At 43.0% G+C, this 20,545-nt stretch overlaps 1 protein-coding gene across 1 annotated transcript in view; it reads right to left on the minus strand.

The window, feature by feature from the left end:
* Positions 1-20,545, minus strand: part of ntrk2a (neurotrophic tyrosine kinase, receptor, type 2a) — a 196,357-nt gene that overhangs the window by 43,546 nt on the left and 132,266 nt on the right. Inside the window, exons 14-15 of the mRNA XM_080188833.1 lie at positions 19,268-19,440; positions 6,363-6,603 (exon numbers count right to left, since the gene is read on the minus strand). Coding sequence (XP_080044959.1) covers positions 6,363-6,603; positions 19,268-19,440 — 414 coding nt within the window. The remainder of the gene's footprint in view (positions 1-6,362; positions 6,604-19,267; positions 19,441-20,545) is intronic.

Consider the following 20,545-nt stretch of genomic DNA (forward strand, 5'->3'; position numbering starts at 1 on the left):
TAATATAGCTGAATGCAGGAGGGAGACAGTCTCTTGTCAAAGAGCTGCAACCTGTTGTCAGCTAAGGAATCTAGGAAATTCATCCAGGTATTACCAAAGGGGACAGGCTTAACAGCTGGTAGCGGATTTAGGAAACTCTCAGAAAACTAGGGCAAGCATCTGGATGTGATCACTCAGAATAACTATTCAATGAAATGGGAAAAGCCTATCCATTGGAAGCTGGGATCAACCATGGACTGTTTGTTGTAAGGACTGAATTTTGTGTAGAGAGTCTAATATGTATTAATTTAAAAAGGGGGCATTCCTTTCTGTAGTTCAAAGTGTAAATTTCCTACAAAAACAGTGTTCAGTTAATAGTGTTTTTAGTTATCTGTTACAGTAAAAATCTTAAAATATAAAATCTTGATGTGCCATCTGCTCCAGCTATTACAAGAAGTTCGAATTTCTTTTTAAATATTATTGATCTCTATAGGAATCATAACAACTGTTCTTTAGAATGCTGCATACCCTGAAGTACAAAAAGATTAATCAGAAAGGACAATCTCTCTCTTTCTCTCCCTCAGAGACTGACTCACCTGCAGTCACATACATCACTGAGACTGAAACCGCTAAGCAAATGAGAAACAACAGAATCCATATTTGACCTGCATGTGAACTGGAAAAGCAACAATAATCACCAGCAACATCAGCAACATCACTAATCAGTGAGATAACATTAACTGTATCACTAACAAATGGCGCAGTATTAACAGCGTCACCAGCAAGGGACATAACATTAGCAATACCAACCACATCTACACATGGAGAAACACACACAACATCACCTGTGCAGCGTGTCAACTCACCAGTGACAGCGATTAATTCCAAATCTACAAGATAGAGCCACAATATTCTACCACCTAAGTGACACCGTGAATAATATTTTAGGAAAACAAAACAAGCTATAAAATATTCTTAAGGTGTTCAATTTATTTATAGTAGTTTTTAATCTAAAAAAAAGTTAATGATTAGAAGAGCTAGATAGATTAGTTAAACAAAACATGCTGACCTTGCCAGTGATGGCCAAATTCCATGAAAAAATTTTTAAAATCTTTACTGTTAGCATCAAGCTGGATAATCAATCCTGCTTCTTAGTACCTGAGTGAGATCCACTCTGAAAATTTGGGGATGGGGCCTATACTTGCTGGAGAGGCCGGCAGCAGAGCACTGAGCGGGCCACTGAGCGTGCACCCATCTGTCAGCACCGAGATCAGTGCATGCTCAGTGGTCCCGCATTGCTGGCCTCCCAACTGACAGGCCTTGCCACTCTGCATTGCTGAGCCTTGACCTCCCCTCCTCTGTGATCACTGGCCTCCTCGAGCTACCTGGGCCAGCCCAGATCTCCCTGACCTCCATCAACGCACCCCCCTCCCCACTCCCCCACAGCAGCTGCGACCTCCCTGGCAGGTTGAACCCCTACTGCCCCAACCTGGATGCTCAGCCCCGATCACCAGTCTCCTTTCTTCTGCCACCAATCCCTGTGCAGAATGGCAGCAGGTCCCCCCCACCCCCACTGATCTCCCCCCATTGGCCCTCCCAATAGCCCCACCCTCCTCTTGGCAGTGTCCAATTTCTAGTGGGCAGTGCCAAGTTGCCCCTTGGGCATTGCCGGGGCCAGGTTCTGCCAGGTTGGCACTGCTCAGGGAGTATCTCACCTTTACCCCAAACCTCCTAGGGGCCTCAATGGCCTCTGTCACTCCAGAGGGGTTGGGCTGCCTGCTCCCTGTTCGTGGCCAGCAGTTGTAAACTCCGCTGGAAGGAACTACTCCTGGCGGGGGGAGGGAAGTTACTCACAGACTCGGAGGCTTCCAGGCCTGCTAATGACATTGAAATGATAATTTAAATATTTAAATCAGCTCCGCACCGGAAATCGGTGCAGAGCTGATGACTCTAAAAATCTTGGAGCCTGAGACATGCAGAGGCCGTGTTGCCCAGTGGGGGAGCCTGCTAAATGGTGTCTGCTAATGTCTCCCAGCTTGTTGTTCTGCTAGAACAGTGCAACAGGCTGGGAGAATTGCCCCTGTTATGTTACATTATTTGCAAGGAGTTAGGAACTAACCATGTGAGCACATATCCTCGGATGCCACATTCACTGTTGCACTGCAGATATGTGCTGTGTAACAATGAATTGGCCATGTGAAGAGATGCAAGAAATACAATTGATAAAACCTCAGCACTTTGAAGTGTAAAGTGTGGTTACTTTGAACCTATTGGGAACCAGAAGACATAACAATGTTAAGTTGCTTTTATTACAGCACGTTTTAGATATTATGGTGATGAATTCATCAACTTAAAATTCATCACCATAATATCTAAAACTTGTGCTGTAATAACAGCACCTTAACATTGTTAAGTTGCTTTTCCAGGGCTTCTGTTACTCATTCACTGAAGCAGATGAGTGGGAGTAACCCCATGGAACATTACATCATCACTTGCATTTCTTAATGGTAAAGCTTTCTGAACACTGAAGCTCAGGAGTTCCTAGGAGTGGAGAGCAAGGGAAATCTAGCAATATATATGGGTTGGGTGGTTGAGATTGCAGCAGGATCTGATTGCACCAAGTGTTTGTCTCTTTATTTTATCAAGTACAAGTTTCCATTAGAAGTGCTTGTTGGCAGTTCTTGTATCTGACCCACTCCATACAGATATCAGTGGAAGAGGTAGGACTGCTGGCTCAGAAATACCACAATTCTACTTTACGTGCCACTAGTATGAAGTACACCAGCACAATGAGATCTTGATGGAAATGGTGTTCAGAACTTAAGGAAATACCAGTCTCCTAATGACAACAAACAATTTATTTTACACTTAGGCCTACTTTGACTGGAACAATCAGTCAGATATCATTGCACAAAGCTTCATGACCCCCTCACCCTATCATACACATCACCTTTGGACAGGATCAGGGCCACATTGTGACAAGACATTGTGCCTGGAACCCTGCTCAGCTATGTTTCTGGAATGAAGTCCAGCCCCAGGAATTTCATACCTTCTAAAGTTCTCAACAGCTAATGCTTGTGAGTATATCAACAGAATGATAAGCCCTCCAGAAACATTCAGTCATGCCCAATTATCTGAGTGCCACATCAATGCATTGTCAAGGCCAAACTCTAACACTTAAGCACCAGTTTGAAGGTTAATGATTAGTGAGATTTTTTTTGTGTGTAATATGGAGGCATTCAATATCACAAGCTTCTTATCTGTTGGATCTAATTTATATGTCCTCCACACAAGAAACAGGACAAATCCATCCCTCCCAATTACTGTCCCATCATCAGTAAAGCAGGCAACATCAGCGCTATTAATTGGCCCATGCTCAAAAATAACTTGCTCACTGGTGCTCAAGCTTGGGTTCTGCCAGGGTCACTTGGCTCCTGATGTCATTATTGCCTTGGTTCAAACATGGACAAAAGAGTCTAACTTCAGAGGTCAGACGAAAGTGACTGCCATGACATCAAGGCAGCATTTGACCAAATGTTGCATCAAAGGACCCTAGCAAAACTGGAGTCAATGGGAATCATGGGGAGATCATGCTGGTTTGGGTCATACCTGGCATGAAGAAAGATGGTTGTGCCAGCTGGAAGTCAATCATCTCCATTTCAGCACATCATTACAGAAGTTCCTCAGAGTATGTTCTAGGTCCAATCACCTTCAGCTACTTCAGCAATGACCTTCCTTCCAACATAAGGTCAGAAGTGGAGATGTTTGCTGACAACTGCACAATGTTCAGCACCATTCGTAACTCCTTAGATACTGAAGCAATCCAAATGGAGCAAGACCTGGACAATATCCAGGCTTGGGCTGACAAGTAACAAGTAACATTTGTGCTACACAAGTGCCCGGCGATGAGCATCTTCAACAAGAGAGAACCTAACAATCGCTCCTTGACAATGAATGGCATTACCATCACTGAATCCCCCAATGTCACTATCTTCAGCGTGATTAGAAATCGACTAGGAACCGACCTAGACCAGCGATATAAATACTGTGGCCACATGAGCTGATCAGAAGTTGGGAATTCTATGGTATGTAACTCACCTCCTGACATCCTGAGATGGAAACATATTGTCGTTCCTTCACTACTATCAAGTCAAAATCCTGGAACCCTCTCCCTAATGGCACTAAGTGCACCTACACCTCAGGGACTGTAACGGTTCAAGAAGGTAGCTCACCTCCACTTACTTAAAGCGAACTAAGGATGGGCAATAAATGCTGACCTAGCCAGTGATGTCCACATCCCAGAAATGAACAAGAAATACCACAATCACAAAACACAGATGGCTTCCTTCTATAACCAGATTGAATTAGGTGGCTCAGTAGGAGTTCTGTTTCGTAATAAATTTGTTGTAGGGGAAATAAAATAAGAACTTGCTGTTAACGGCAGGGTGGGGGATAATAATAGGAAATGAGATTTGTGATATGAGCTACTAACAAATGAGCCTCACAGTCTGGAGTACAGAATTTAAAAAATGACTCTCCAGTTTCTACAATGTTCTTGTCTGAAGGAGAATTTGTGCGTGTGTATCTATTTATTTCTTGACTTGGTATGGTGTCCAAAACGTCATCTTGATCATGATAAATTTTTCTACTGGTTTGGTCTATATCTTAGTCAGTCTTCACTATTGACTAACCTTACTGTGGAGCCCTATCTCTGTAGTTTCCATTAACCCCACGATCAATCTTTGTATCTGCACTCCTCTAATTCTAAACTTTAGAGCACCCCAAATATTATTTGCTTAACCAGTGATAGTTGTGTCTTTAGCTGGCCAGGCTCTAAGTTCTGGCACGTACTCCCTAAAATTCTCCGCTTCTCTCTCATTTTTCTTCCTTTAAGATGTTCCTACCTCATTCACCAAACTTTTCGCTATATGCTCCAATATTGCTTTATGTGGCTTGGTGTCTAAATTTGCTTTACAACCCTCCTCTGAAGCACCTTGAGACGTTTTATTATGTTAAAGACAGGATATAAATATAAGTTGTTGTTATTTAAATACAGAAATGGGGATACCCACTTTAAAGACTGTTTTGATAAAAGGGCCATTCCCAAATGTTAGCCTGCCTTTCTTATCTTGAAGTACAATGTTTTTATGGCATTTTCAATGCATTTTAATTCAGTTTAATGATTGTTTTATGCTGATCACATTTGTTAATTAAAATGTACAATGCTGAATCCCATTCTGATCGTAATGTTACACAACCACAAAAGTATAGGAGATAACAGCTCGTAATCCAGAATCATTCAGTCAAATCTGAAGGAGAGCTTTGCAGTAAGGGCAGGATATCCACTATTTTTTGATTGAGGGTGGGGGTTCCACCACTAAATCCTACCTAAAAACTTATAAAAGGAATCGCATGCATCAATCAGTAGATGTCAGCTTGAATTTGAAAAACATCCCTGTTGAACTCATCTTAATTCTACACAGATGTTTGCAATATGCCTTAATTTGTTCTGTTCACATCCAGATAGATGTTTAGTTGACTAAGAGTAGCTATAGTTTTTTTTAGATGGGTGGCAGCAGGGGTTATAAACTGCAATCTAAGAAAACAAGTTCCATACTTCAGTCCAACATTGAGAATCAGATTCAATGAATGTAGCTCCACCAATCAGCAGTTCAGAAGTGCAACAGCCAAAAGGAAATTATTCACAAATAACATGTCAGTTGTAACAGGCTGGTTGTGATAATGTCACTGCTGTTAGCTATTGGTAGCTTTGATGTATGTAGCAAGCTCAAACACATTAGGAACATAAGAAAATTGTTAGTTAAAATGAACATCCAGCTCCTCAAGTCTGCTGTACCATTCGATTAGATTAAAACTGACCTGTATCTTAACTCCATCTACCCACCATTGTTCCACAACTCTTTATTCAGTTTTGAAATGTTTCCTTAACCTAGCCTCAGCAGTATTTAGGGAAGAGAGCTCCGGATTTCCATCATCCTCTGTATAAAAGAAAATTGCAATGATGGGGGGCAAGGGAGTGGTGTGAGATGAGCTGAATTGCTCTAGAAGAGAACCACAACAGGCATGACAAACTGAATGGCCTCCTCCTGTGATTTAACTATTCTATGATTCTATAAGGCGTGTTTCCTGATATAATTCCCTCATGGTCTAGCTGTAATTGAAGGTTCTTATTCTGGACTCCCACATGGCTATTTCTAGAATGATGCAGATATAGCCATTACTATGCTAAGAATTTATTTACCAATTATAATGGTGATTTATTGTAATAGAACTTTATTCTAACTACGCCATTAATTTGTTACTTTGTTTCACAGATTGAAAAATAATTGTAATATTATAAATAAATGACAACTTACACTTACCCTATAGTAGTCTGTGCTGTACACATCTCTGGACATGCCAAAATCACCAATCTTCACCAGCAAGTTTTCTCCCACCAGACAGTTCCGAGTAGCCAGATCACGATGAACAAAGTGTTGAGATGCCAGATACACCATCCCTGCTGCGATCTGCATGGCAATATGAAGCATCTGTGACTGAGTCAGCTCTGCCATTCTGTTGCACTGGCCGTCACTGAGGAACACAGCATCAGGTCCATGGGACCTGGAGATTCAACAAAAGGGCATTAAGCAAAATTAATATTTACGAAGTAGTGTGTGTTGGATTGATGACAATCTTGACTTCACTCATGAGGAACCACAACTGTGAACCTGCATACTTTCACTCAGCTGTACATTCCCTTTCCCTCCTGTGCATCTTCTCTACCTTCTGTGCGAGACAAAAGACAGACATAAAGTATAATTGAAGTAGGGAATCCTACAGCACTGTGTCTACTGAGCAATAATTAAAATTCACTGCAATTACAGTCTAAGTATTAATAAGATCTTCCTGTTGACCTAAATAATTTGAAATGTCTCATGAGTCCAGAAATAATATCCTCACCAAAGACGAAAATATTTTACAACAGAAAATGTTTATTTGTTTGCTTTTGATAAATAGGTGGCAAGTTCCCTTTAAGATTAAAATCAAAATATATTAATAAAGACATTTGTATTTGCAATGTGATGGTGGGGAACACACTAATATGCTAAAAATTCAGAATAATAATTTCTAAATATATCGCAATGAGTTGCTTATCAAAAGTCAGAAATCTGGCTGTTGCTTCAATGTGACAGAAGTAAAAAAATCACTAAAATGTGCAGATAATTTAGAAACATCTGTCTTGCATTATGTTGTGCTCATAATAAATTAGTACTGGTGATCTCTAATAACCTTTTCCCATCTCAAATTAGGAAGATCAGTTCACGTGGAATGACTTGGACCTCCCTCAGTATTTTCTTCAATTTTGCTTTGTTCCTTCATAGAAAGATTATTTACAATGTATTTAATTCTTACTCCACTCAGTGAGAAATGTTCCACATTGCAGAACAAATCAATGATGAGAAATACAAGGGCAAATGAAAAGCCAGCAAGGATGACTAAATCATTGGATAGGTCTTTCAAAAGCAAATCTGTTTTAGTTCTATGAAAATCAAGTAATGTTATTTTTGCTGAATTAACTAACATCTTTAAGCAACAGTACCAATGTGTTCCATCAACTGGAGAATGTGCTAAGTCACAGACCAAAGGACATAAATACTAATATTCCCTGATATTAATATAATTGCATCAGAAAATGAGATTTATCCATAGTATCATGGCAATATTATTTATGCTTTGGGCATTATACCATTATTCAGCCTTGCCTCAGTGGTAGTGCTATTCTGTAAGAGTCGGCGAATCCCAAAATCAATGCCCAATCACCCATTTCAGCGTGTAGTCTTGCAACACTGGTTGAGGGATATCTTCAGAATGAAATGCTAAATTGCTTTCATTGTTGAATGTTAAAGTTCCTAAGGCACTATTTGAAGAGGTGCAGAGATGTCCTTCTAACGTTCTAGCCAAAATCTGATCCTCATCCAAAGTTACTGAGGCAAATTATGTGGTGATGTACCTCATTGCTGTTTCTGGTGTCTTGCTATGTGAAAATTAGCCCACTGTATGTGCAATTGTGATTGCGCTATTCAGGTATTGGCTGTGGAGCTCTGTGCAGTGTTCCAAGAATGTCGAAAGCTCTTGTAACTTCAAGTTCTTTTTAATTTCTTTATCTTAGACACTTACAAACAAGAAATATTACAGACCTTCAAGGGGTTCCCTTGGGATAGGGAGGTGAGGCACAAGAGATCTTTAAAAATGAGGTTGTGTTCACTGTAAGCATGATGGGAGATTGAAGCAAAAGCATTCTCATTATATTAAGATGCAGTTGAAAGTGAATGTCAATCACAAGAACAAAAATGATGAAAAGACAAGCAACCAACAGATGGATTAAATATTTCTTCAGTCAACATCAGAGCATCAGGACGTGGCATGGTGGGTGGTGGGGGGTGGGGGGGGTAGGTGGCACAGTGGCAAGCACTGCTGCCTCACAGCACCAGGAACCCGGCTTCGATTCCTGGCTTGGGTCGCTGCCTGTGTAGAGTTTGCACGTTCTCTCCGTGTATGCATGGATTTCCTCTGAGTGCTCTGATTTACTCCTACGGTCCAAAAATGTGCTGATTAGGTAGATTGGCCATGCTAATTTGCCCTTCAGTGTACCCGAACAGGCGCTGGAGTGTGGCAACTAGGGGATTCTCACAGTAACTTCATTTCAGTGTTAACGTAAGCTTACTTGTGACTAATAAATAAGCTTTAACTTTCAATTTACTGAATTCTCTTTGAGGGGGATGTTCAGGTGTCCCTGGCGAGAGCTTTGGGAAAGAGGTTTCCAGGTATCCAAACAATGTAGGTGCCTCCAAGAATGACTTCATCCAATTCAAGTAACAATGATCTCAACCCACATTAGGATTTACAGATTGCACTAGATTTCAAATGTATCAAAGTCTTGAAACTTTGGTTTGCTAAGATAAACCTAAAGCATATCACCTTGCATCCGGTGAGTGAATGAGGAAAAATCCCACAGGGATTAATAATAACAAAAGGAAATGAAATGCTAATACCATCTGTTGTGAATTCCAGTCTGTGGAGTCAGCTCTGCATTTTACCAACACTTAAAATTTGAGGCTGCTCGCCAGCCGGATTTCCAAGGTCTCGGGAAACCCAGCAACTGAAGGGAAATGAAAGGTGAGAGATAAGCAGAAACAGGGATTCTTCCTCTTTCCCTCACTCCAAGCCCCCACAGCCCTTCCCAGACTCTCAATCTGGTTAGCTGCAATCGAAAGTCGGGGAACAAAAAATAATTTGAGTTCTGCCATTAAATTTGGCAGAATTGCTGCTGTTTTACAGTTCTTATCAGGGTCAAAGTACTATTTCTATGCTCTAAGAAGCCATTATACTGCAACTTCTTTCTAACGTTAAAACCGCTCGGCAGCTTCTTCCCATCATTATCAGAAACTGGTTGCTTCAGTGCTTGAGCAAACTTTCCAGTTGTGATCATCCTAATGCAGAACATAGGATCAGGAGTAGGCTATTCAGCCCATCAAGCCCATATTACTATTCAATTATTCCATGGCTTATCTATTTTGATTCCATGTACCTACTTTGCTCCATGTCCTTAAATTCCCTTATTTACCTAACAAAAATCCATGTGTCTCAGTTGTGAAAGCTCAATTTCCCCAGCTGGTGAAGTAACTCAAATTGGTGGGGGCAAAGACACTGCCTTGAGGAACTCTAGTGGCAATGTTAGGGCTATAATGATTTGGCTTTCATTAACCCCAGACAGCTTCTGATGTGTCAGGTGTAACTCTAGCTGTTGGAATAGTTTGCCTTTAATGACTGCAGCACCTCTGCTGCCCCGCACATCCCCATCGCCATTGACCTTGGTTTTGTTTGGGTTGGTACCATGCTGCACACTCAGCTAAATGCTGTCCTGATTTCTATTGGGATAGAAGGGGCTGCTCTTTATCTTCCCTTTAACATTCAGCCCTTTTGTCCAGGTTTGATTCAGGGCTGCAATGAGGTCAGGAGTGGCTTGTTTCTGGCCAAATCTAAATGGAAGAGCTGGTAAGAACAGAAGGCATGAAAGAGAATGATAGCACTGAAACCGCTGGGTCACATCATTCCTGTGTCAAGCACATCTGCTCTAATACTTATGAGCAACATCTGTTGAAGAATGCCAACCTTCTGACATCCTGCAGTTTCCGACGATTAAGTGACACTACAGACTTTTGAAAGAAAGCGAATTTTATTCCATGTTGCAATTAAATCCTATTTAAAAAATAATCGTCTCACTGAATTTTTCAGTGGTGGTGGGGACTTCCTAAGTCATGAAATAAATACTGTGAACATAAGGAAAATAAAACACTTGAATTTGTATAATAGTTTTCACATTTTTGGATATCCCACAACCAACAAATTACTTTTGAAATGTATTCACTGTTGCCTTAAAGGCAGTTGTTGATTTGTGCACAGTAATATATTGAATAACCAATTATTCTGTCTCTATCGTGTTGGTTGAGGGATGATTGTTGCCCAGGACTTTGGGAGAATATCCTGCTTGTTTTTAAACAGTGCGACAGAGTCTGTCACATCATTTCTGACCTCAGTTTAATGATTTCTAAGTCCCCATCATCACTTCCCCACCTCCTCCTCACGGGCTGCCCTTTTTCCCTGTCGTGGGCTCGAAACACTAAATGAATGAAGTTAAGAAGCATGCAAAGGCTGTTATCTTTACTTAGCAGACCCTGCTGCTACAAGCAGTCATGGCCTTATTTGTTCTACTCTTGTGCTTTTTCTCCTTCTGCATTTCCTTGACCAAGGTCACCGTTAAAGTTCTGGATTACCTTCAAGCCTGCTTTCTCCCGTGTTGTGCTATTTTCCTATCTTTTCCATGTCAGGATCAGTTGTAAAATAACTTCGGACACCTGCTCCCACCACTTCCCTTTTAAGAGGAGCTGGCTGGCTTTACATAGTGCCAGTTAACGTTAACCAATGCTAACCTTTCACCATGTTGAGCCAGTGTGATCAGCACTAGATCGACGTGCAGCCTACACCACCAACAACGGCAGAAGATTAATCCTGCATCCTGATCTCCAGGCTTGTTTACAGGGACTATCCCACTTGGCCCCAAGGACATTCTACTTAGATTAGAATTTCACATTTGACGATACTGCTTTGATTAGGAATTTTATAAAAAGCCTCTTGGAAACATTCTAATATGTTACAATTGTTGACTTGGAACAAATACGAATATTCCTTTATAAATTTATGATCTGAACTGCAATAAATTTCAGTAATTGTAAGAACATGTGGCTGCCGTTTTATGAATTTGAGAGATCATTTCATGAAAACCCCCAGATGCAGATCAAAGGTAATGTGATCTCTAATGTGGATGTAATTGAAAATTAGTTTGGTTGATATAATATTCAGAATTCAGATACTGGGTCTTGTTGTGCCCATTTAACAGGCATAAAACAGACACAATACAAACTGATTTTAATGACCAATACCAATATCAAAAGGATATCTGCAGGATTTCCAACCTGATATTGAGTAGGGCCATTTTACAGGCATCACAGACAGCTCCCTAAAATAGGCATTTGACAACTTATATATAAATAATGGATTTAATGCCTGTTTTAGACTCCCATGGAAAAATTAAATTGTAACAAGTAATACAGGGATCCAGGCCTACTGACAAAATTTACAAAAAAATTGGCAAAATCTTACCAAACAATGGCAGTATTAGTTCTGACAAGAAAAGCAGTGCATTCCTCTCCAGATCTTACCACACTCTGTTGTTAAAAAAAACAGGTAGGTATGTTTCACACCATCATGTAGATGGGTGAGGCCTCAAAATGCCAGCAAAGGTTGGCTGCACTGCAAACTAGGTGCCATGTTTAAAAGATGCCCTGATCAGGCCAAAAACCTGCCCTCACCCCACTGCGGATGCTGACATCCCCTCCCCCGTCCCCCCAGAACATCGGACCTCATTCCCTCAACCCCCAACCCACACTGTCAATGCTGGCATTCCCTCTTCCCTCCCTGATCATCAAACCCCTTACCCCCAACCCACCACCCATATAGTCAATGCCAGCACCCACTCCCCAACTTTCCCTTTAAACATCAGACCCCTTACCCCCAACCCACCACCCATATAGTCAATGCCAGCACCCACTCCCCAACTTTCCCTTTAAACATCAGACCCCTTACCCCCAACCCACCACCCATAAAGTCAATGCCAGCACCCACTCCCCAACTTTCCCTTTAAACATCAGACCCCTTACCCCCAACCCACCACTCATATAGTCAATGCCAGCACCCACTCCTCAACTTTCCCTTTAAACATCAGACCCCTTCTTCCAAACTGCACCCCCCCCACCCCCAACAACAGTCAATGCTAGCTCCCAACCTCACCCTTTCCCTTCAAACATTAGACTGCGTCTGCCCAAACCCCCATCCACACAATCGGCACCGATCCATCTACTCCAAACCACCATTGCTGGCATCCTCAGCTCCCACATCCGCTTCCCCCACCACCAGGAATAAATGAATTTCCACCTCCCCATGACTCTCACACTGGGATCTGCCCTGGCATTGCCTGAAAATGCCCCTCTGCCCTGGGGACTATACTCAGCTTTATGCCCCCAGGGGTGGATCCCCATGACAGGTTCACCTCTGGGTCAACTTGCTATAATCCATGCCGATAATGACATCACATCAGCGCAGTTTTAAATATGCCACCGGCATATTAAATCTCAATTTACAGTGAGAGGACCTTTAATAATATGCAAGTGTATGATTATGTATTTAAACCTGGTTTACACCCACTGTGAGCATTAACCTGATTACATCGCCAGCGAAGGGGCAGGGAAAATCAGAAGTCACAATCTCATCGGCGAGGTTTGCGATTTTGTCTTTTGCCGGATCTTGAGCAGCCGCCGACATTCCCACAGATGGTGAATGCTGGCTTAAGATTGCCCCCATTGTTCTGGAGCCAGTCGAAGTGGCAGAGCTCCACTGACTCAACAGGAATCACAATTAAACACTCTCCATTGCTCTCCCCCCTCACATTCTGCAAAATGCATTCAAGCTGCTGCCAGGAAGGCAAGTGGTCTGATATTCATATCATGAAAAGAGGTGAGCTGCCTGTCAAGGCACATCAGGTGCCAACGAGTCACCCAAAGAATATCCTGCCTTCCATTTGTGGCCTTGCCTCAGGCAGGTTGATGGTTTGTGCCCAAACTTGGACCATAATTAATTTTGTTCCAGTCTATCTCTAAAGTTACGGTATCAAGAATGGTAACAGTGTGAATATTATTCTGTAATGAAAGGCAGTTTAAAAATATGCTGACTTTATAGAGGAATCCTATAAACCATTCCTCTTTCCTATTGACATCTTGTTATAGGTTATAAAGATAATTCAAAAAATCTATTCAAAGATCTTTTTGCCAGTAATTAGAATGATTGCATTTATACAAATAATTGGAAATTATGTCTGGGATTCTCTGGCTGTTCACGCCAGTGGGATTCTCTAGTCCCAATGGCAGCGCACATCCTGCCGTAGGTTTTCCAGGCAGTGTGGGGTGATTTCAGTGGGAATTCCCATTGATAGCGGTGGAACCAGAGGATCCTGTAGCCAACAAATGCTACATTATCTCCTGCTACTGAGATAAAGGCTGAGGGAAGGCCAGGGAATCTCGTTCTATGTTATTCCCGACTGCTTTAAAATGGTTATTTTCAACCAATTTATGAAAATGATCTAAGTGACGGAATTATTAAGTCAACCCCTTTTTTTGCTGCTGCTTTGGAATTTGAGCTTTTACAAGAACACTTGCACACACCAGCTATTGCTTTGCAATGTAGTGAAGGGATAGGAGAAACTTTTGACAATCACATGAAAAGGGCGATAATGAATCAGCAGTTCATTCTACACCATATCAATGAAAGAGAAAATCGAGCAGAGTGTAAAACAGGACATCAATTGCCTGTTTTGTGCTATCACCAAAGATCAATTTCACCCTTTATATTTTATATTAGTTACCAGAGAAAACAGGAATTTAATAGGGAAGTGTGGCATACTCAGATCACACATGGAAATATGTGTCATCATGTGAAGCTTGTTATAATAGCCAAATGTTAATGTAATTGCATGTTGCTGTATCATTATCCCAATATCTTTTTGATTCATTCCACTGTATAGTTACACCCCTGTTCTGAAAAGGTGGGCTGAATCAAAGACCTACCCACAGGGAGGGAGGCCAGGAGTGAATCAGGAAGCCTGGCATTTTAGCAGTGTGCTTCTCAATAGCTTTTTAACCCATATGCATCTGACCTCTGTGTTTCCTGACCAATTAGAGTGGGCGAACGTGAGAAGTACCAACATCAGTTTATTTCAGCTCAATTATTTAAAGGGGCCTGAAGAGGGTCAGACTTGAAGGATATCAAAGATTTGTTGTTGGAATCAAAATCAGGAAGGTATGGAGGATTAATATGGCAATGTAGCGCCACACTACAGCAATGTATCTTGAGAGGTTGCTGTAGAGAGATTCTGTTCCCCACAGGCAATTTGGAAAATAAACAGCTGCCATTTGAAATGGCAGGGAGATCAGCGAGTTGGAGAGTGGATCACTGGTCCTGCAGGAGGTGCAATGACTCTGTCAGGAAAGGTAAGTGGCATGGAATATCTTCCCTCACTCTGCCTTTCCCAGCCTTCTCCAGCTAGTCTCAAGTCAACACCTTGTGGGTGTCCCATCCCTCTCTTTTGAGGCACCTCCCTGCATCCTCATCTGACCTGCCACCACTGACATTCACCCTCATGTCAACAGCCATGGAAAGAGTGGCCTCCTACATGAAGCATCAGATGCAACAATCCACAGAGTACATGACAGCCCTCCCCACTGGTTTGCTCACTCAGGATTAAGCAGGACTGTGGGAGAGTTTGCCTTGGCATTCAGTATCCCATTGAAGTGCAGCTATGTGTTCTGCAACTCTTAGCTAGCAGGGAAGTATGGGTGGACTATGAGAGGGAAGATGGAGAATGGGAACACAGAAGTGGAGACTTTGTTCCATGCCCCCTCCCCACATGCTGCTTCCTGCCCTGATGTCCAGATTTGCCCTGCTGTTTATATGCTGGTGTGTCTTCGGCAGGGCTTTTCCAACCTCTCAAGCTCAGAGGCTGTCAGTCAAGAGCATCTGATCTGTCAGTGTAGAGGAAAGAGCTGCCTGCCTCTAGCTCAGTTGAAGCCACATAAGCACTACATAGCAGTAGTACAAACTGAAAAATTTGTATTTGCATAAGGATATTTACTCTGATTTTAAAACAGTGTTTGCATTGTCACATTTCATTCTTTCATACCATAAAATTGATTTCACTATTCAATTTTCTCACCTTGGGATGATTGTTCAGTGTGGGGCTGCTCTGTTGTGGCGACTGGAAGGGCACAGTGGCTTCAGAATTGGTATGGTAAATGGCTGCACTCACTCAGGTTAAATGTAACGTGCCTGAATCAGATTGTTCTAGTCATCCCTGTCAGCTATGAGTACAGTTATTGGTGTCCTTGCCACATCATGCTCCTCCTGGTCTCCTTGCTGCTCCTCCTGTCTCCTTGCTGATCCTCCTGGTCTCCTTGCTGCTCCTCCTGTCTCCTTGCTGATCCTCCTGGCCTCCTTGCTGCTCCTCCTGTCTCCTGGCTGATCCTCCTGTCTCCTTGCTGATCCTCCTGGCCTCCTTGCTGATCCTCCTGGCCTCCTTGCTGCTCCTCCTGTCTCCTTGCTGATCCTCCTGGCCTCCTTGCTGATCCTCCTGGCCTCCTTGCTGCTCCTCCTGGCCTCCTTGCTGCTCCTCCTGGTCTCCTTGCTGCTCCTCCTGGCCTCCTTGCTGCTCCTCCTGGTCTCCTTGCTGCTCCTCCTGGTCTCCTTGCTGCTCCTCCTGGTCTCCACGCTGCTCCTCCTGGTCTCCTTGCTGCTCCTCCTGGCCTCCTTGCTGCTCCTCCTGGTCTCCTTGCTGCTCCTCCTGGTCTCCTTGCTGCTCCTCCTGGTCTCCTTGCTGCTCCTCCTGGTCTCCTTGCTGCTCCTCCTGGTCTCCTTGCTGCTCCTCCTGGTCTCCTTGCTGCTCCTCCTGGTCTCCTTGCTGCTCCTCCTGGTCTCCTTGCTGCTCCTCCTGGTCTCCTGGCTGATCCTCCTAGTCTCCTTGCTGCTCCTCCTGGCCTCCTGGCTGATCCTCCTAGTCTCCTTGCTGCTCCTCCTGGTCTCCTTGCTGCTCCTCCTGGTCTCCTTGCTGCTCCTCCTGGCCTCCTTGCTGCTCCTCCTGGTCTCCTTGCTGCTCCTCCTGGCCTCCTTGCTGCTCCTCCTGGTCTCCTGGCTGATCCTCCTAGTCTCCTTGCTGCTCCTCCTGGTCTCCTTGCTGCTCCTCCTGGCCTCCTGGCTGATCCTCCTGGTCTCCTTGCTGCTCCTCCTGGCCTCCTTGCTGCTCCTCCTGGTCTCCTTGCTGCTCCTCCTGGTCTCCTTGCTGCTCCTCCTGGTCTCCTTGCTGCTCCTCCTGGTCTCCTTGCTGCTCCTCCTGGCCTCCTTGCTGCTCCCCCGTTGCTCCTCTTCTGAAGATGCAGAGTGTTCACCCTCTTCCTCCTTCTGGAGCTTTAGCCCTAATTGCAATTCAATGTTGTACAAGGCACAGCAGAACACTATCATTCTGCAAACTCTGACTGATGTATACTAATAGAGATCGATAGATTTTTGTTTACTAAAGGAATTAAGTGATGTGACGATAATGCAGGAGGATAGGAGTTGAGCTGGAAAATCAACCTATTGAATGGTAAAGTGGACTTCAATGGCCTATACCAGCTCCTGTTTTGTCTGTTTAATGAAGCGTGCCCTCAGATCTGTCCAAGCACATGAATCGCATTGCAGCAGTCTGATTGCTTGCTCAGTTACAACTCTAGTGTTCTTGTAGTGTTAGCTGTACTTTTCTTGAGCATCAGTTTTGGGCTCCTTAGTGATAACATCACCCATATCCTCAGAAAGTCTTCATGGAGCCAATCGTTAATTCTACTTCAAGGTATGAATATCTCTGGAAGATTTGACTGGCACAAGATTAATGCATCATGGCAGTTTCCTGGGAATCTTGCACAGACATAATGACAATCTCTGGCAGTTGAGCTAAACATTGATGTCCTTGATTGACAAAGATTCCAGAGAAATCTGAGGCCACCCTGATTGTCACATGTGTGCAGTAGCTGACTCCTTGGACCTATGAGAAGCCAAGCAGGGTGTCAAATCAGAGTGCCTGTTCTTCTGACTTGACCTCATCAGTTGCAGAGTGCACACAAATGCTGACCCAAGTAAACATGGTACCTGTAAGATACACCTGTGGGCAGCAGCCTGAGATCCTACAAATATCATCAACTGATTCCTGGAAGGAACCAGAGATGAAGAGATTAAAGGCTGTGGCCACTTTGACTCTCACCCTAATGTGTGATCACCTGGTCCATTTGGCAGGTTGGCTTCTGCAATAGCAGGACAAAGGCAGACCACCTGATAAGAGAGTCTGAGCACCCTGAGGCATTGGTGTTCAGTCATATCCTCTATCTATAAACCCATTTTGGAGGGTATTGCCTCCTATGAGTTGGGGCTCTGTGTTTATTGCCTCTGTCCTGTGAAGCCGCAATGATTAAAGAGAAGGCTGCTGCTCCTGATGTTCCTCTTGTTCCTCAAGGTAGATCTACATAAGGATCTCCCTTGCTGATGAGAATGTTGACAGCTGGGAGCAAAGATCAAAGGCAAAAAAACTCCATGATCGTAAAAGAACATCCAAAGTCTTGAAAACTGCCTCTCAAGCAGTGAAAGCACATTCTCCAAATAGATTCTGTGACCAAAAGATTTTCACTCAGGCAAGGAACAGGTGCAAGGTAACAGTGTTTAAAATATTCCTTACCTGTTAATTGCTCAGGCCTCTCATCTCCCACTATCCTCTCACTTTCTTCCCACAATCCTCTCACTTTCTTCCCACAATCCTCTCACTTTCTTCCCACAATCCTCTCACTTTCTTCCCACTATCCTCTCACTTTCTTCCCACAATCCTCTCACTTTCTTCCCACTATCCTCTCACTTTCTTCCCACTATCCTCTCACTTTCTTCCCACAATCCTCTCACTTTCTTCCCACTATCCTCTCACTTTCTTCCCACAATCCTCTCACTTTCTTCCCACTATCCTCTCACTTTCTTCCCACTATCCTCTCACTTTCTACCCACTATCCTCTCACTTTCTTCCCACTATCCTCTCACTGCCTTCCTACAATCCTCTCACTTTCTTCCCACTACCCTCTCACTTTCTTCCCACAATCCTCTCACTTTCTTCCCACTATCCTCTCACTTTCTTCCCACTATCCTCTCACTTTCTTCCCACAATCCTCTCACTTTCTTCCCACTATCCTCTCACTTTCTTCCCACTATCCTCTCACTTTCTTCCCACAATCCTCTCACTTTCTTCCCACTATCCTCTCACTTTCTTCCCACTATCCTCTCACTGCCTTCCTACAATCCTCTCACTTTCTTCCCACTACCCTCTCACTTTCTTCCCACAATCCTCTCACTTTCTTCCCACTATCCTCTCACTTTCTTCCCACTATCCTCTCACTTTCTTCCCACAATCCTCTCACTTTCTTCCCACTATCCTCTCACTTTCTTCCCACAATCCTCTCACTTTCTTCCCACTATCCTCTCACTGCCTTCCCACAATCCTCTCACTTTCTTCCCACAATCCTCTCACTTTCTTCCCACTATCCTCTCACTTTCTTCCCACTATCCTCTCACTTTCTTCCCACTATCCTCTCACTTTCTTCCCACTATCCTCTCACTTTCTCCAGCATGTTCAGGAAGCTGGGAAAACCAGTGAGTGATACTCATGTCATAATTCAAGGTTGAAGAAGCAAATCATGGGTAGTTTATATATGTAAATAGCTGGTCCATCTGCCAGAAGGGGTTCCTCATGCAATCACACTCAGCTTAAAACTTGTCAGATTCCTGCTGGTTTCCTAATAAACTGGCAATATCAGCTCTTTTAACCGGCTTCCCGCTCAGATATCCAACCTTCCTGTCAGGTTCAAATTCCACCTAGTAACTCTGTTTCTCTCCCACAGATATTTCCAGGTATGCTGAATATTCCCAGCATTTTCCATTTTTATTTCAGATTTCCAACATCCATTGCAATTTGCTTTTGCTATTTTTACTTGGTTTTCAGCACCAAAATGGTAACACTATATTAACAATCTATAAACTTGCAGTTTTCTGAACCAACCTGAGAAATTTGTTGAGGTCTCCATGCTTCATGTATTCAAACACCATAATGAGTGGGTCGCCTTCCACACACACACCATAGAATGTCACAATGTGCTCATGCTGCAGGTTGGTCAAGAGCTCCGCCTCGCGATGGAAGTCCTTACGCGCATTGTCACTGGCTTCTTTCAAGGTCTGCATTGTTTGAAATAACAGAAGATTTTTCAGATGTGTATTTTTCTGTTTTGCTTTTTGGTATTGCAAGTTTGATGACATATTGATAAGGTGCAGCCATAAGCAACCTAATGAAAAACACACAGTTTGAGGATTTGGAAAAGCTGAGTGCTCAAAAGACAAGACAGCTTGTAAAATTTGTTCTGGGAAATTTAAAGATTCCCTATATCTAAAATAGACTCTATGGAGCTTGTGTCCCGTATATCATTTTCTACCTGAGAGAATCATAGAATCCCTACAGTGCAGAAGGGGTTATTCAGCCCTTTGAGTTTGCACGGACTCTCTGACAGAGCATCTTACTATCCTCATATCACTACATATTTACCATAGCTAATCCACCTAACCTACACACCTTGGGACAGCAAGGGACATTTAGTATGGCCAATCCACCTAACCTGCATATCTTTGCACTGTAGGAGGAAACCGGAGCACCCGGAGGAAACTCATGCAATCACAGCAAGAAAGTGCAAACTCCACACAGACAGTCACCCATTTCCAGAACTGAACCCGGGTTCCTAGTGCTGTGAGGCAGCAGTGTGCCACCATGCCAACTGGTGGATGGACAAGTACAGGTATCTATCAAGAGCCATCTACTAAAGGTATCCAATGTTTTACTAATAGGAGGCAAATGCAAATGGTTTTAATTGGCACACACTGCTGATACCCCAGTTAAGATTGAGGACTAGTCTTTGTAGATAAACTCAATTACATTGCCACAGGTATCAATTACTTAGGTGTTACATTAGTTGTCTCAGTGTTAAGATATATCAGATCTTGCAGTACAAAAACAACGCATCTTATACTCTGATGAGTGTTACTTTGGAATATTCTGTATTCTAAAACTAATCCTTAAAGCATAGGCTGCTTCTAAACATTAAATCATAACTAAAGGATACACACCAGTGAAGTTTGAGTAGTAGCATTTTTATATTGCCATATCACATCCATCAGAAACATTCATAAACAGCAAATTGTTGAGAAGGACATAACTAACGTTGGACAAATGTAGCGACCATCTAACATTCAGCAACGTTCCTTAAACATAATTGTGATAAATAACCAACTA

Source organism: Carcharhinus amblyrhynchos, chromosome 5 (assembly GCF_965287045.1).
Source record: "Carcharhinus amblyrhynchos chromosome 5, sCarAmb.v2.hapA, whole genome shotgun sequence".
NCBI lineage: Eukaryota > Metazoa > Chordata > Chondrichthyes > Carcharhiniformes > Carcharhinidae > Carcharhinus > Carcharhinus amblyrhynchos.